Raw genomic sequence first — 18,573 nt, forward strand, 5'->3', positions numbered from 1 at the left:
AAGCAAGATCATTTTCAGATCTATTTTTACTTTAGCAATTTTTTTAATCAAAAATAAGTCCTAGAATATGGTTTGGATATTTGTTTTCTTTTCACTTTATCAAAATTTCTTTGTTTGAGCAAACATAAAAAAAAAAAAAAAAAAACTTATGCAACATAACAAATTCGTTTCTAAATATTTTATTTAAAGTCACTTTTATCATATGCAACGTTCAAAATGATAAATACAATCTATAATTTATTCAAATTTGCTTTGTATAACTATAAATAACTAATTTGTCTCAAATGCATTAGTCTAACATAAAATTGATAATAGTAAGCAATTTTCATTCATTCAAACTATAAAAATCTTTTCTCAAAACTCAAACATTAAAAATATGTTCAAATAACATAACTTTATGTGCAAGTCAATATTGGGACCACGTCACTTTCACGTCGAGATCACCTATCTCAAAATTTTATCAAAATTACATATAGCTTCTCTTGATTTCAAAATTTTGAAATCCCAAACAAAGAACCTATAACAAATTATTCAAATATAACAAAATTTAGTGTTTGCTTAATTAAGTTGAAAGAATCATCTTTCTTAACTGATCAAACTAAAATTAATGACAAAAATCATAAAAAAGAAGGAGAGAACAAACATAAACAAAAACTGATTCTATTTAAAAATGTGATCAAACAAATTTTTTTCCCTAAACTACTATGAAGTGCAATCTAATTCTAAAAGAAACGAGATATGGGGGCAATAATTATTTATAGAGAAGTTTGATGGAGAGAAAAAAAAAAGAAAAGAAAGAGAGAGATGAAAAGAAAAAGAAGAGGAAGAGAGACTTTGATGGAAGAAAAGAAAGGGACCTCAAAACGATAATAACGACAAATTCTAAAAAAAAAAAAAAAACAGAGGTTGAAATGTATAATTTATTAATATGTCAAAGTGAGTCAATCTGGTTCATACGGATTGGGATTGGGTTGGTTTACTACGAGTCGGGTTGAAAATGAGTGAACTCAACCCATCTCACTTTATGAAGAGTCAAAAATTTTGCAATTCGGCCAAACTCACCACATGTTGGTGGGTTAAATGATTTGATTCATCAACCCACATAACAAATTATTTATGTATTTATTTTTAAGTATTCAAATATTTAAATAATTAATTTTTTAAGCAACCCATGAGATGTTAATCAGAGTAAAATCAAGTATCAATGTCTTCATCATGCTCAACACCACTATATGATGAATTGTTTCCAAGAAAATGTCCATATTGTCTAAGAGAACATGATTTTCTGTCATGTTATTCAACAAAATATAAATAAAAAAAGAAACTACAAATCTTTGTCATGCTAATTTATAAAAATTTATTTATAAGACGGTTGTTTGAGTAATTTACTATAAAAATTATATTTAAAGATTAAAGTATCAATGTATATAACTTGACAATCAAATTAATGAAACATTCAAACTATTCAAATATTACTGAGCAACATTGTAGCATTTAAAAATATGAAATTATGAACCTATATAATTATGTGTAGTAAATAATTATTACAAAAATAAATAAATAAATTGTAAAAAAATGTTTGTGGGTTAAGTGGGTCAATCCGTGACGAGCCGGATTAATTAGGGATCGAAACCTATTTTAACATCTTTAATTTATAATAATGATAAAAACATATTAAAAATATATCTAAGTTGGTTTCAAACATCCAAATCACAAACTAAAAACTTAATTTATAGATGAAAAAAATCTAAAAACTTCAGTTTTATCAATTACTTATTATTTTGATGAAAACCCCTGTCTATCATAGTTTCACTAGGAAAATTTTATACAATTAGATATTCATGTTGTAGGAATTATGCATATAACAAGCATCTAAAACTCAACATTTTCACACACACACACAACAAAAAAAAAAACCCAATAAATTTCCAATTCAACTTGAGATAAAGTTTCAAGATTTCAATTAATACATATACTCAACCAACTCCTAAATATTAACATCAAATTTCAAATTTTACTAAACAAATCATAAATAACAACTAATAATACAAAAAGAACATATTTACCATTAAATTTTTGCATACACATATAATTTAACTAAGATGAATGTTTTCTCTCCTTATTTAGAATTCTATCGTTCCACAATGTGTCCATGCTTTAAAAAGGAGGTTAAGTTAAAAAAGTGTCCAAAGATTATTTTCAATAAATTAAACTTTAGAAACAAGCACATTGAATCTCCCCCAACTTGAACGGAAGTCCTAAGAAAAATAAAGAATTTAAAATTCGAGAGAAAAAATTATTCCTAAAGTACTTCTCACTAGATGATTTAAGCTTGCTTTTAGCATATTGCAAATGCAAAGAAGAGATGAAAAAAATCATAGTAAATTAAGAGAAACAAAGAACACAAATATTTATTTTTGTACTAATGATTTTCAAACATAAATATTACCTTTCATTTAATGTTTAAACATTCTTACATAATATATTTATAAACTTACTAATTCACCTACAACATTAATGTTGATGAGGAAGCTTATTAATATGTTACTCTTCCAACCAAAAAGATCATGATATGATGTCAATTTTTCATGTTAAATTGTCATGAATAATATTATTGTTTTCTTTTTACCAATATTGCTAATTAGAAATTTAAAATATATGAAACTATATCTAATCAAAATCACTTTCAGGTTATACATTATTTTTGTTAAAATTGTCATGTACAGTTGTTTTTTATCAACATTGCTAATGAAAATTTTAAAATATATTTAAATTTTACAAAACCATAATATTAATTATATTAACAAGTATTTAATTCACTTAAAAATTGTACAGGATGCGAAATCATTTTTTAATTTAAAAATCTAATTAAAATTCATTTCAATTACGTATTAAACATTTTCCTTTCTCTTCTCGCTGTATGTCCTCTAAGTGAAAATACAGAAATGGTAATGTGCAAGTATAGAACACACAGACCCTACACATTTTATTTCAATAATAGCTATTTATTTATTTACATAGATTACAAATTAATTATAGCTATAGAAGACTTTGACTTTGACTAGATGGGAAGCTTTGACTTTGACTAGATTGAAGACGTGGAAAAGATTTAATATCGGATATTTTCGTTTTTAATGTAGTGATTCGTGATTTTTTTATTTCTCTATTTATTTTATTTTATTTTTTCACTTTTTTTTATCTGTTCTTCATTTTCATTTTGTATCACCGCGCACCGCGTCTGACAGTGACTGCAAGCGGTTACCTCCACCACCTGCCAACCGCCTGTAAAGTTCATTATAATCATAACAATTAAGATGAGCGGAAAGAATTTAATTGCGTGAAAATTAATAAATAAAAGTTACTCAAATTTAAGTAAAATTTAAAATTAGTTTTTTTTTTAATTTTTAATTAATTTAATTATTTATTTTTAAAAATATGTGAATTTAGTCTTTTTAACCAAATTTTGTTAAGTTTATTTGACGTTTCAATTGTATTTTATGATAGTATTTGAATTGGTTACACCGTTTGACATATTTTCGCTTTAATATTAACTCAAGTATTATCATAAAATATGTTTAAAATATCAAATAAACTTAACAAAATTTGATAAGAATGACTAAATTCACGTACTTTTAAATATAAAAGACTAAATTAATATAAAATTTAAAAAAAAAACTAATTTTAAAATTCACCAAAAGAGACCAAAATCATATTAACTCATAAATAAATCATATATAAACAGAAAAGATGAGAAACATAATATCCAAATGAGTCAAATTGGCTTTTCTACATATCCTCAATTCCACCTGACAAACACAATCTTCCAGAAGCTGACAGAGAAGAGGTGCCAAATGCCCTAACCTTAATTACACACTTATATTATTATTTCCTTAATTCTCTTCTTAACTTTTTTATCAACTCTGATTAGGTGGCACTGCTGTACTATATAATCTCAGTTTTACGCGTGTCTTAGTTAATTCATCTGCGTTTTAGCCACCATAATGTTCAAATCAACTCTACGTATATTCATTCAACTTCAAATACAAGTATTGAATTATTTGAATTATGATTGTGATTAAAGAAATCATAGAAGAAACAGTTTCTTGTAATTTCAAAGTCTGGTACATTGTACGTAGTGGTTGGACTTAAATGTTGGTTAGAGTTTGTTAGTATATTTGGAAGTATTAGGGAAGAATATAAAAGAGATTTGGGTCACACTTCACAGGTCAACAATTTGATGCATCTAATCCAACACCGCTCAATTATATATTTCATTCATCCAACACTTTCCTTATACTTACACCTTAATTAATATGTCATATTATGTTAATATTTTTTTTTCAATGATAAAAATAATGGTGACTAGGTTCAAACTAACAACAAAGGCAAAGGTTGCATATTTAAGGTAGTTGCTTAGCTCGTCGGTTTTTCTCGTGAGTTTTCTAATTTTTTAGGTGAGAGAAAAATAGTATATATATATATATATATATATATATATATATATATATATATATATATAAAGAATTATCATTATTTTCATGATTAAATATAATTTTGTCTCTTAATTTTAGTAAAAATTGAAATGAATATTTATTTGAAATTTTAGATCAATTTAGTCTATAATAGTTAAAAATGTGTGAATTTAATTATTTTAACCAAATTTTATTAAATTTATTTAACATTTCATATGTGTTTTTTAGTTACTATTAAAACATAAATGTACTAAACGGTATAAACTAGAGCTTGTCGGGTAACCCGGCTTGACTCACCATGGGTTGATCACTTAGTGAGCCAACCTAACTCGACTCACTTATTAGCGACCCAAAAAAATTTGAATTCGGCACGGTCCACCACGGGTTGGTGGATTAAATAGGTTGAGTCACGGGTTCACTTAATTAAAAAAAATACAATTTTTTTACTTTTTTTCAGTCAAAACTAAATTATAATTCAAATTAAAATCTAAATAAATTTTAAGACAATCCAAATACAAACTAAAATCATAAAAATACAAATTATCTATGTGTTGGTTAAGAAAAACAACCTAACATGATCCAAATGCAAAACCCAACACAATAAAAAATATTGTGTGACAATTTATTTGCAGGTTGGTGAGTCAACCCAGCTTACCACGAGTTAAATCCGGGTGAACCGGTTCTAGGTGAGTTGGGTTAAAAATCAATCTGTATTGAAATTTGTAAAAAAATTTCAACCCAACCCGAACTTGTGGTGAGCCAGGTTGACTCGCGGGTTCAAACCCATTTTGAGAGCTATAGTATAAACAACTTTAATATTATCATGAAATATATTTAAAACGTCAAATAAATTTAATAAAATTTGGTTAAAAAAATAAATTTATATATTTTTAAAATTTGAAACTAAACTGTACCAAAATCTTCCCCCGAAGAATTTTTCAGAAAATCAAGGAGAAATGTAAGGACTTGAGAAGACTTGTTATGTGTTGTAGGTGTTGTAGAAGAGAAAACTTCCTTAATATTGATAGTGGCATTAGAAGGAGGAGACCAAAAGACTTGGTCAACTTTTTCCACTGGACTAAGGAACAAGATGAAAAACATCACTTGGAATGTGCAACTTGTGGTTGCTAAAAAAATGTTGACTTTAGCATTAGGCTTGTTACGTATGTTGTCAGGAATCGAAAGAATCTGCAGAATATTGTCCACGACACCACACTTTGTTTCACAAATTAATACCATTACCTATAAATCCACCCAATATTATTCTATACCAAAGATTTTTATTTTGCAAGAGCCGGCCAGATAGAAGAAGACTTCATGTACAACAGAGACAAAAGTAAAATAAAAGAAAAAAATGAGTGAGAAAATAGTATTAATTAAATTTTGTTCAAACTAGGATTAAGTTTGGTTTAGACGATTTTTTGAAAAAAAAAATTATTTTCTTACACTAATCTTGTTTTAGCTCTACGATGCAGTGACATGTGACATTGACGCGTGAGATAATTAATTTGAAAAATTATATTTTCACTTTTATTTTTTTACTTTCATCTTTTATTTTTTAATGTGACTTAGTATAGTTTCATCAATTCTTTCAAGGTACATTAATTAATGATTTACATTAAATCACGTTAGACAATACAAAATGAGAATAAAAAAATGGAAGTCATAATATCATTATCCGATTGAAATTGAAAATATTGTATTAGAACGGTGAGAGTAAGAAAACAAAAATTTAGGTATAGAAGATTTGAATTGATTAGTAGTTTAAATATGGATAGATTAGCGACTAATTTGGATTGATAATGTTAAACCTAGTGTTGATCCTTTTTTAAGTTTCCACGTTAGTATTTTATTTCATGCCCATGTTACATAGCTCGTAGACCAAAAATATGGATGGATTTGCTTAACTTTTGACTATAAAGTGATGAATAAAAAATGAAAAGCCGACACTAATATTTATTAAGCACCCAGTTTTATGTTTTAGCACCAGTTTTTTATCAACACTAAAAACATTAATTTCCGATGTGTTAATGAAGCTAATTTTTTTCTGTTTCCATAATCCAATGATGACTTTTTATACACCAATCCATAGAATAAATTGGGCATGTTTTTCTTCTTCTTTCAAAAGTATAAGATACCATCAACATCAGCATTAAAGAAACTGTCCATTTTTATTTTTCATGTTACGTTTTATCAAGGTTAGTTAGAGAGTGACAAAAGGTCGTAAAAATTTATTTACATGAATTGAGTTTTATAAAAGATAATGTTAAACCACATATCTTAATTAATAGAAACCTCAATCTGAAATGTTGAAACCTGGGTAATACTTCCGATGTTCAAAAAAAATGTTGTTTTGTTTCATTGCATTTTTATATAATGTCTTACTTTTTCATTTTTAGCCAATATGAAACTTATACTCACACTTAAATTTCTAACATTAACAACGACTTTAACCATTAAAAGTTATCAAAACAAAATTTTCGATGTATGTCCCAATTTATCAATGCCAAAAACTTGTGACTAGGCTTCGTATGCATTAACAACTATATTTGGAGAGTTAAAAGTATTAGCAATGTGGTTTGTTTATGATAATCATGGACATTGTTCTTTAGCTTTATCAACTCGCCCATGTAGAGATTGGATAATGAAATATGTTGAATACCTAATCATTCACTACTAAATAAATTAATAGCCTTTACGTGGAACATGTGGAACTAAAGTTTGTGGAATACTCACCACCTTTTCCAACTCTTTAAAACTCAATCCAATAACCCATGATGCAAATTCTGCATTTTAAGTCATACCCAATTTAAAAGAAATATATTTGAAAATTTATTCAATTATTATATATGTGTCTATCATCCTTTATCAATGTCATATAATTTAAAATCATTCACAACAATAATTTTTGTAATTATCGATAAAAATGTATTGACGAAAATAAATTTGTTAGTGAAACTAAATTTATCAACGAATTTTAAAATTTAAATTACTATCGTAGATATTGAATTTATCGATAAAATTTGTAAGATCCGTGATAAATTAAAATTTGTATTATCAATAAATATTTTCATCGATAATATATCCGATAGTAAATTATCTCGATAATTTGTAATTTCTATTATCGATGGATTTTTTTGTTAATAAATTTGTCGGTAAATTGAATGACAAGTTTTTCTTCAAATATCATGAGATTTTATTTTAAATTATGAAGAGATGATTGAGAATAAGAAGAGAAGAAAAAAAAGAAGAAGAAGAGAAGGAGAAGGAAGAAGAGAAAAAGGAATAGAAAAAGTCGAAACTTGTGGGAATGACAACAATGGAGTCAGAATTAATGATGACGACTGGAGTTGGGAGGAGATAACTATAGGCACGACGAGAGTGGAAGAGAATAAATGTGAGGAGGAGAGGAAGAAAAAGAAGAAAAAAGAATAAAAGAAAGAAGAAAAAGAAGACCAAATCACAACGACTAGTAACAATGAAAATTCATTATTAATTATCAACAAATATTTACTAATTAATATTTATTGATGAATTAACAACCGTTAATAATTATCAATGAATTTTGTGATCAATTAATAAAATTTATCACCAACCATTTTACTAATAATTTTTAATCGTGTTGGTAAACTCAAATACCAATAACTTTTGATATTAAATATCATCCATTAATAATTAACAGTTTTCTTATAATGATTAAGAATTTTACTTTATTTAACCTGAGTAAATTAGTGCTTTTCTTTTTAAAAAAAAAAAGGTTAAAAGAGTATTCCAAATACGTCTTAAGGTTAAGTTTCATAAGACTATTTTATCGTAAGTGTAATTTTAAGGACCATTTTAACGTTAAACAATGACTATTTTATTGTCAAACTATTATATTTAAAGAACAATTCGTATTTTTTACATTCAGATAGTAATTCCATTTATCATATATTTGATTAAAATCATTTTTTTTAAAATTTTTGGCTTATATTTGAGATATATTTAACTTATTACACAAAAAGTTTTATTTTATTTTGGTTATTTACTTTAGAAAAGTAAAGCAGACTTAAATATGCGACTCTTTACATTAAAGAAATATAAAAGTATAGGTTTTGGTTTGCAGGGAAGGCCATGATGATTTGATTCTCTTAAGCACGGGTCTTAATTATTTTTATTAATCATAAAAAATGCATCTTATGCTTCAAACTCAAATCCAAAAGCCATTCATAATGAACACTTTCCCAACATATATTCACCTAACAAATAAATGAATAACGTGTTCTTTTTTATATATAATTTAATTATAATATTTGAGTAAAATAATTATCTGTTTATTAATAATTAACTTTATATATAACATTTGTTTGTGATTTCATATTTAAATGTTATTATTATTGTTATTATTATTATTATTTGGGTGGTGGTTGTTTGTTTTTACCAAATACATGAGAATTAAATCATAACTGTTTACCAACATTTGACTAATTAAACAAATATTTAGAGAATGTTGTAGCAATCAGCTTACCTGTGAAAAGTAATCTTAAATTGGAATTAAGGTTACGAACATGGTTGATGCATTCAATTTTGTCCATATGTAACCATTTTTTTTTTAAATTTGGTATCAAATATGGATAATTCCCATTTACATATTTTTTACTTTAAACAGAATCAAGGTTTACGATGACCATACACTTGCCGTAGAGATTACGTATTTTTTTCTTTATTCCTACGTATTGCTACTGCATACACGATAGTTACTAAACCCTAATCCTCCTCTGTTTCTATCTTTATCACATATATAGTAAAAATATAATGATGTTATCTTCTCACTAATCTCTCATTTATTTATGTATCAAAAGTGAATTTTATTTCATTAAGTATTATTTTTTTTATTAATAAATATTAGTTGTTAGTATTTTATCATAGTTGAATTCAAGACTCTCTCATTCTTTTTTTCAAATCCTTCAAATCAGTCTTATATCTTTCCATGATAGAAAGAGTTGAACTGACAACCTTTCAAACCCTTTCTTTTAACTTTTATCAATAAGTCATCCTTATAGTTTCAATACATATCATATTTCGTATACGTTAGAAATTAAGTTTTACAATTTTTTACAAATATATTTAAATAAAAACAAAAATATTTGAAAAAACGACACTTGGAAAGAATATTATGGAGCAATGAGTTACACAGTATATAGAGTCATAATCTATGCACTTAAAACTTTGAACAAGATACACAATGGTTTTCTGTACTAGTTAATCACTCCAACAAATTTTATTTATTCTACTGATTCAGACAATGTAACTTATTATTTTTAATTTTATTTTCCTCGATCCGTTAAATTGGGCACTACATCTACCAAATAAAAATTTTATATAATTGCTTTAATTTATTAGAAGCTTAACTTGAAGGGTTTGACAAACAAATTGAGTTGCTGTTTTTGAATGTTTGATTATGAGATCAGATTCTATCTTGAATCACAAGAATTCATGTTTTGAATCGTTTTGGCTTCTTCACTTAATCACCTATTTCTTAATTTTTTATTAAATCCCATCTTTACAAGGAAACGTCTTGTTAGAGAAAATAATTTGATTCTGTTGTTTTATTAGAAAATTACTTTCTCTATTATTTTATGAGAAGAAAAACAGTTGTGTATGAAGCAGCCTTAAAAAGAAAACATTATTTTCAGTTTGCTCTGGGTGTCAACAATATTTGAATTCAAAATCTTGATTGGATAGTCATAAATATTAAAACTTTTATAATAGAAAGTGTTGAAAATGGAATTGGGAAGTGTGAAAGTAGAAAAGATGGAACAGACTTTATTGTGAAACTTATTGGTTGGAACCAAGTTGGGCATGTCGTGGGGTCCAAAACAAAAATAAAAAGTCCCACTTTTAATTTTTGGTATGGCTTTTAATTTCTTTGCTTTTTGGCTGTTTTTAATTGGAACTATTTAAGGCTAATTTGTATTTATGCAACTCTCTTGTTCTTAAGCTGGAAGATTCAAAGCACTCAAAGTGGTGGGGGCTATGAAACATGAAAGCTTGTCTCTTATTGGATAATTATGGATATGTAATGACTAATTAGAATAATATAATATAAAAAAGAAAAACACAAGATAAAGAAACTTTTTTTCCATATAAGTATAAACATTCTCCATATTCCTCCCCCACCACTACAAAGTAAAATGAAACAAAGAAGTATAAGTGTTAACGTGAATTAATCCAACTTATATGAGTTGATTTATCACAGTTAAAAAAATATTAGTTCAACCTAGTTTATTGATGAATTAAAAATTTTGCAATTTGATCCAGGTTGGTGGATTAGTGAGTTGATTAACTTACTGTTTTTTTAATAATTTCTTTTATATATTTATTGGATTACAATAAGAATGAATTAATTTTTAATTTATTTTTTTATAATAATAAAATTAAAATGTTTATCTAATTATTGAAATATTATTATAAAGATAATAGTTAAATATTAAAGTATTAACGTATATAATCTGACAAACAAATTAATTAAACATTTCAACTATTCAAATATTATTGATCAACATTATACTATCTAAAAATATGAAATTGTGAACCTATATAACTAAAAGTTGTAAATAATTATAACAAAAAAATTGAACAAAAAAAAATTGTAAAAAAATGTTGGTGAATTAAGTGAATCAACCTACCTTCGAGACTCGAATCCGTTTAACTGGTGAGTGAAGTGAGCTGGATTCCGTTCAATCCATTTTTAAAAAAGCTAATTTTTTTCTCAACTCAACTTTATTCAAACCCGTGATGAACTGAATTAATTCACATATTGAAACTCATATTGACATCTGCAGGGAAAAAAGTTCACTCTCATAATGTTACAACATAATTAATCACCTAATTAAATTAAGTAAAAGGGTCTTGAGAGAACCTAATGCATTTAAATATTTAATCTGCTTTTGTGACTATGATATTGTATGGTGCCAGATAGCCAAATATGTAGAGCTGGTTCTTGTAAAGCATAATTTGACACGTTAGTCATATAATTTTAATTATAATTTAATCCCATCTCATGAGTTGTCACTATTTTATAAATAATAATACAGGCTGTGTAGACATTGGGCCTTAATTTTTAGCACTTGGAGCAATTTGAATGTATATAATTTTACTTTTTCATTATTGTTCTTGGAAATGAATAATTTAAAAAATGGTTGAAGTAATATACAATTAAAGTATTGGTTCTGAACTAAAGTCTCCCTCAAAGTGACAAATTGGGTTTTGTTTGAAGAAGTGACCACGTTGAGTTCTTAATTCGAGTCAAATTGTGTTTTGCAAGAGATACTGGTGAAAAACTAAAATCAAGTGGCAAATTTAGAATAATTCTACAATTAATTAAAAAAAATGCAAGCAATTGATGAAAAGTTCAAAGTTTTGGATTGGATCTGCATTTTGGTGATGCTTATCTATTAAATTATTACATATTCCATTGGCATTAGAATTAATCATGTTCTTTAAATTCCAGTTCTAATCATGACACCCATAACGTGACAGTTCAAGAAAAAGAATCTAGAAGGAAACCACAACACGATGTAAAGCAAGAATGTTCCTTGACTTAGTTGCTCCTTGTCTCGAACAAGCACACACAACGTTGATTTATCAAACATTAGATTATCAGATCGTGAACATTTTTGTCCTTAAAAACAAATGTATATGAAGATGTTATATTGGGCCCTTCTAATTGGTTTTTAAGGTTAGTGAATCTAGGTTTTTCTTTTTCTTTTTAGAGGAGGGTAGTTTAGTGAATAATTACTTTTGCACACCCAATTTTTTGGGCGCCTCTGGGACAGTGTTTAAAATGTCTAAAATATCCATGATTTAAGTTTTCAATTTGTAGAATTAAACACGTTCTTGGGTTAATAATATATTTTCAGAACTAAAAATACATTTACAAAAAGTATTTTAAATTTCGTAGTACATAAATATATTTTAAATCACATTATATAAACATTTCCGAAGTAAGAAATACAGAATATGTTTTCGGATTATGTAATTTAGAATTTATTTTAAATTATATAATCTTAAAATGTATTATAAATTATATAATCTAAAATATAATTTTTAGATATCCATAATGCATTTTCAAGATACTAAATCCAAAATATATTTTCAAAATTTGTAATATAAAATTACAATACAAAGTGTATCTTAGAAATCCAAAATACAATTTGAATTATTCAATCTAAAATATATATTTAAAAAATATATATATTATAGATTATACAATATGTTCCTGAATTGTGTCATTCATAATATATTATTGAGTTTTGAATTTAAAATATGTAATAAATTTTGCAAATTATATTGAAATGTTTCCAATCCATGAATAATTTTAACCCTTTTCTTTGTTCACATGACGGGGGTAAACATGGTGTTAAAAGAAATACCTTAGTGAGTGGATTGTCAAATTTGGGTTGAGTGCAGATTCAATCAGAAAGAGTGGGAAACACTTCTCTTTTATCAATTTTTTTTTCCCTATTACAAAATAATCTACTTTTACTTTTAGTATCCATATTTTCTTTCTAATTTTATTCTTAAATAAAAGTTGTTAAATTAAAATTATTATTTTACCAATTTCTTTTTTATATTAACAGCTTTTCTCAATTTGACATTTTTTTAATTTAATAACTTTTTAATTAAAATATTATCTATAAAATAAATAAATTTTACATTTAAATTATAAAATTATTATATTTAGTTTTATAAATATAATAATAAAAATATTATTATTAATTTCATTATTTTTTACTATGATAAAAAAATAATACACAAACACGGACGCATGTGACACTAAGCACATAAGGAAAGTGATAGGTAGTATAGAACATATAGATATTTGCTCAGCACACACAATAAGTCAAGGGCGATTATCTCTGATTTTGCACTTTTTAACATCTCCAATTGAGAAGGTAATGATTTTAATATCTAAACAAAACTAGTTGCAAAATGCAAAAATGAGCCATATTTGAATTGTTAATAGAAAACTTTTTATATACTAATACATTAATACATAAAACGTGAATAACTTACTCTATTTGTTTTGTGGATTAAAAGTTTATTCTAGAGAATGTAACAAAGTGGTTACATATCATAAAATGAAGTCTGGGTAAACACTTTTCTCTCGAGTTATTTTGTAAACATCCATGAAATTAAATAAAAATAATAATAAACATAAAAATAAATATATTAAAACATTGATAAATAAAAAAAAAAAAAGGAAACCTCACATTGATTTATTTTTTTAAATTAGTTTAATTTCAATTCTCTTAATTCTAATCAAATTACTCTGATAAAAAATTACTTAATCTGACCTAATCAAGTTGATCTAATTCGATGCTTCAATAATCCATCAGTCAGTAACTTTCTTCATTCCTAAATAGGTACGTAAAGTGATCTTAATTAAAACAAAAACAAAAGCTACACTTGATCTATAATCCATAGTTGACTTTGGTAGTATCTTATACCTTTTAACTTCACCAATGTCATTCCAGACGGTATAGTCCTTCCTTCACCAACTTCTTCATTAACATAAGGTGATCCTACTTTCATTTACTAGCCAAGATGCAGAAGCTCATCTATACAAATCAGTACATACAAAAGGAAAAGAGATAAAAAGGTATTTGAAATTTTCAATTTACGCATCGGAAATTTCAAATACCCTTACAGAAGGAAGAGATTGAAGGATTGATTTCAAATTTCAGACATCCTTGTATAATATCTGAAATTTTGGTATACGTTCAGGCGGGAGAGGAGAATTAACAATTAGCTTTCCCTTCATTGCTCCCCTGAATATTGCCTGCAGGAATATATAAACAGTTTCGTGAATAACGATGATCAATACCTCAAAAGCAAAGACATCCAGATTTTGAGAATTTTACATATAATACTATTGAAAAAGAAACAAAAAAGAAAAAAACTCTATTAGAATACTGAAGTTTAAGGGCCCTTTTAGTTCTCCCTTATAACATTTTCGTGTCAAAAATTGTTTTCATAAACGATCTCATACTACCAAGGCGATGAAGGAACCGGTTTCTCATTCAAAATCTATTTTAGTTTTCCAAAGTGCTTCAAAAACAATTATTCACCTTTTTTTTCTGTTTGCTTCAACCGCTTAAGATAAGTTTCTGCAAAGTACGTTCAGATGAGTTTTTCCATAAGGATTTTAAGAGAAAAAAAATAGAAAATAAACTTGAATTTTCTATGAACTAAAATTAACTTGTGTACAAATTAAAAATAGAAATTTGAAGAAGTTGCATAAGATAGTAGTTTCTACAAACTACCGTATGCATAAACCAATTTTAACTTATGAAAAAGTCAATTTCATTTTTTTCCTTCCTATTTTTCTCTCAAAAGTTCTTATAAAAGAAGCTCATCCAGAGAGGTCCTAAAACATCTTAGAATCTGTGTTTAGACACTAACTCAGCTTCACAAAATTAACTTGTAAATTAACAAACAGTTATAGAAGTTAGCTCTGGGATAAAATGCACACCAAGTTGGTGCCAGAGGCTACAGTGAAGGCCGCTAGGTTAAAGATCACTGTGCTTCAGTTGATCACTGCCAAATGTGCTTAGAGACAAATTTTAGAGAACAGAAAGAGCTTTTGGAAACAATAAACAAACAAGGCCTAATTGTCAGCCAAAGAAAGATGTACTCAATTTATCTTGGACAGCTCCAAGAGCTAGCTAACAGCTGGGAAGATCTAAAATTTTAAATATTTAACTAACATGACAAAACAAAAACTCCCATTTTCTATCAGTTGAGAGAAGAGAACCAGTTTTCCTCGCCTTAATAGTCTAGTGGGTTTATTTCGTTTATTAAACCTTTACTGTTTTTTTCTTTATCAGTTTTTTATTCATTTTCATTAGAATAAAGCAGAAGGATGGCTCTGGTCCGTCTCTGGTAAGGAAAGGACTCATATATTGAAGGATTTATAAAGAAAAGAACGGGAAAAGTTATCTATAACAAAACTATTAATCTAGAAGCTACAAGTTCAAACACCAAAAGAGGGTAAATTAATCTAGAAGCTAACCTAACACCAAAATTGAGCTTAAGATATACAATTATCGGTCTCCTACCCAACTATTAAGACAAGAGAGAAAGGACAAGGGAAGAAAAAGAAAAATATCAAATACTTGAAAATTGAAAACTATTTACAATTGGCTAAACATTAAAAAAAAATTACAGTTAGCAGAAGGGGGAAAAAACAGCCTGACAAATGACAGTGCTCATACAATCCAGTAAGTCAATTTTAAGCATTCGGGAGTTTGACCTCCCTCCAAAAGGGTCTTCGATCTACACGTCCTTTCAATAACTTCAGACTAGCTATCAATTATAATTTTTCTCATTAAAAAGTTCAAATGAGCTCTTATGATATTTTCAAATTAAAAAATATGAAGCCAATGTTACAGATCAACGTAGGAAAGAATTAGAAAGTTAAAAATATTTGTTAGTAAAAGCATACTTCTAATTCGTAATCTTGGTTGGTTAAAAATATAATCGTGCATACAGATAAGAGATAAAAGTGAATAAATGACATTAAGCATTTAATTATAAATAAGAGTATAAACCTCGACAACATCAATGAAGTCTTGTTTTGAGAGAAAAGCACCAACCCATTTAGTATGATCAGCAGTCCTACATGTAGTAACAAACGTGTCAAAAGAATTGCTCAAAAATAATTGATACAAATCATCATACAAGATAAAACAACCCAATTATGAAGGATGGCTGAATCTCTGTTTTGTAAAACTGAAATTACAAGAGCACGATACTTTACCACTAGAACACTTTTCCAAGTTCCAACCTTTACAGAAAAAAGCTACAAAACAAAAAAACAGTACATTTACACCAACTAATCCATCTCTTACAAAACTTCACTAACCATCTTCAGATTCAATACCAAGAACTTTCAAATCAACAACACTGATAATAAAATGAAAATTTCGTCACTCTTTAAAATTGAGGAAAATTTCTGTTTCAAGAAATACCTTTCAATGGGAATGTTATTCATAAGTAAATCATCTATCACTAATTAAATGAACCAACCATGGATAAAACTCAAACGGGATGGGAGCATCGAAGCTAAAGAGCAAAAGAGTAGGGACCATACCCATAATCCATTTTCATGTGATGGGCATTGAAAAAAAACACCGTAGATGGTATCAAAGTGATGTCAAAATACTTGACATAGACCTGAATGTCCTCGGAGTCAACATCAACCAACGCCACAGTTGCAAACTTAGACACATCCCTCGCGGCCTTAGAAAGCTGTACCAACGAGAAACTACGGTTTGGAAAAGAGTGAAATTTAAGAAAAGAAAATGATTTTGAAAAAGAAACAACAAAATTAAAATGTACTGAAGAGATACAGGAAGATAAACATACAATGTGATCTTGCTGGAGACAGGTAAGGTCAGAGGCACGACCAAAACGGAGGACCACAACCTTATCGAAGGTGTCTCTGATGATGGTATCCACCTCAATCTTCTTCGACAAAGTTGTTAAGAGCTCACTCATTTTCCTTCAATAAATTTATTTAGCATTCAATCAAATTCAAGTACACTATGCTTTCGGCAAGTTTATCCAGACCAAGGTTATCAACATCCCGAGCACGTAGAATCTTTTGATCGCATTACGTAATTTTCTTTTTCTTAAAACAAAATTTCGTATACTTTTGTGATTAGATGCATTTGATCCTAACCGAACCAATATTTTGTTGATTGGGTTGGCTTGGATTGAATTTTGAATTGTTTTTTTTTTTAATCCGAACAAATCTAACTCAACAAAACATGATTAGTTCAAATTTTATTTCCTCCCAAATCTTACCAATAAGATGTCAGAGTCGTAGATAATACTGCAAGGGTGTAAACAGTACCATAAGGGTGCAAATAACAAAGTTCAAAAAAACAAATCAATTTCCCCTTTCTGCAGAACATGAAAATCTGCAGCCTCTTCCCCCTAAACCCTACCTCGTCCTCTTTTCTCTCTAACCCATACACCTCCACTATACCTCTTTTCGTCATCTTCTAACATTTAATTTCAAATTCCATTACGTCTCACAAAACGGGAAAGAGGAACACCCTTCTTATTTTAAAATTCTATTACGTATTGAAATGAGAAAAACATAAAAGAATAATACAAATTTCTGAATTTCGGTAGAACTAAAAATGATACAAGTGCTAGAAGAACGACCACAGACCAATGAAGACCAACATAATTAACAGAGGCAGAACACAAATAACTAAAACCAAAAGGCGCACCATAAACAAAAAAGAAAAATGTAAGAACAGGGCACAGAGGTGAAAAATTGAAATGAAACGAAACAGAGGAACAAATTCAGGCCAAGAAAAAACAATGAAACTTACTCATTGATGAAGAACACGAGAAAAAGCCGGACAAGAATAAGAACAAACCCAAGACACGAAGGAGAAATATATTTCTTCTCGCGTTGCGAACTGGGCTATGTCAAGATAACGGATTAGAAAACAACAATGTAAAAACGGGGCTTTGCTCTCTGCACCCCATAATTTTTAAAATAATTATTATATATCGGTATAATTACTAATTTGGTATCCATTTTGTTTGTTAAGTTCAAATTGGTCTTTGTACGTTTGTTTTGTTCAATTTAGTACTTCAGTTATCTAAAAAGATTCAATTTTGTCATCTCCGTTCGGTTGGAGTTAATACCGTGTCTGTATAGGACAAGTGTTAAACCGTAAAATTTTTAATTTTTAATTTTTTAAATTTATAAACTGTAGTTTACCGTTGTACCACGTGATAACTTACCATCATGACATGTGACAGGGGTAATAGTTATTTTCAATTTACTCATCTATTTAAATTTTTGGTTCAATTTAGTACCTCAATTCTTTAAAACAATATAATTTTATCCTTTCAATTTGAAACCAAATTAATAAATAAGTTAGTAAATTTAATAATAACTTATATATACATGTTAAAATAATTGTTCTCGATAAAAAATAATTAGTAACTCAATTGTTAAGAAATAATCAGCGCGGAATGTTGAGAGAGCAAACATGTGACATGTGACAACGGGTGATTTGAAGAATTTTAG

At 27.5% G+C, this 18,573-nt stretch overlaps 1 protein-coding gene across 3 annotated transcripts; it reads right to left on the reverse strand.

Moving 5' to 3' along the window:
* Positions 1-13,860: 13,860 nt before the first annotated feature.
* On the reverse strand, positions 13,861-17,969 carry LOC114190232 (thioredoxin-like protein 4B). 3 transcript variants are annotated; one of them, XM_028079034.1, is made up of 6 exons: positions 17,864-17,969; positions 16,884-17,019; positions 16,609-16,766; positions 16,067-16,133; positions 14,585-14,623; positions 14,201-14,295 (listed from the first exon to the last, which is right to left on the reverse strand). In XM_028079034.1, the coding sequence occupies exons 2-5, from the start codon at positions 17,013-17,015 to the stop codon at positions 14,603-14,605; spliced, it is 378 nt and encodes a 125-aa protein (XP_027934835.1). In that variant the 5' UTR covers positions 17,016-17,019; positions 17,864-17,969; the 3' UTR covers positions 14,201-14,295; positions 14,585-14,602. The 3 variants fall into 3 exon arrangements, 2 of the variants coding, with proteins under 2 accessions (XP_027934834.1, XP_027934835.1); XR_003605781.1 differs by lacking the exon at positions 14,585-14,623 and having other exon boundaries at positions 13,861-14,295; positions 16,609-16,782; positions 17,864-17,889; XM_028079033.1 differs by lacking the exon at positions 14,585-14,623 and having other exon boundaries at positions 13,861-14,295.
* Between the last annotated feature and the right edge of the window lie 604 nt (positions 17,970-18,573).

Source organism: Vigna unguiculata, chromosome 7 (assembly GCF_004118075.2).
Source record: "Vigna unguiculata cultivar IT97K-499-35 chromosome 7, ASM411807v1, whole genome shotgun sequence".
NCBI lineage: Eukaryota > Viridiplantae > Streptophyta > Magnoliopsida > Fabales > Fabaceae > Vigna > Vigna unguiculata.

Coding starts and splice junctions, on each gene's coding strand:
- LOC114190232 (XM_028079033.1), bottom strand. CDS start 17,015: ATGAGTGAGCTCTTAACAACTTTGTCGAAGAAGATTGAGGTGGATACC. Junction 16,767..16,883: donor GTCTCCAGCAAGATCACATT/GTATGTTTATCT, acceptor TCGTTGGTACAG/CTTTCTAAGGCCGCGAGGGA. Junction 16,134..16,608: donor CACATGAAAATGGATTATGG/GTATGGTCCCTA, acceptor TACTACATGTAG/GACTGCTGATCATACTAAAT.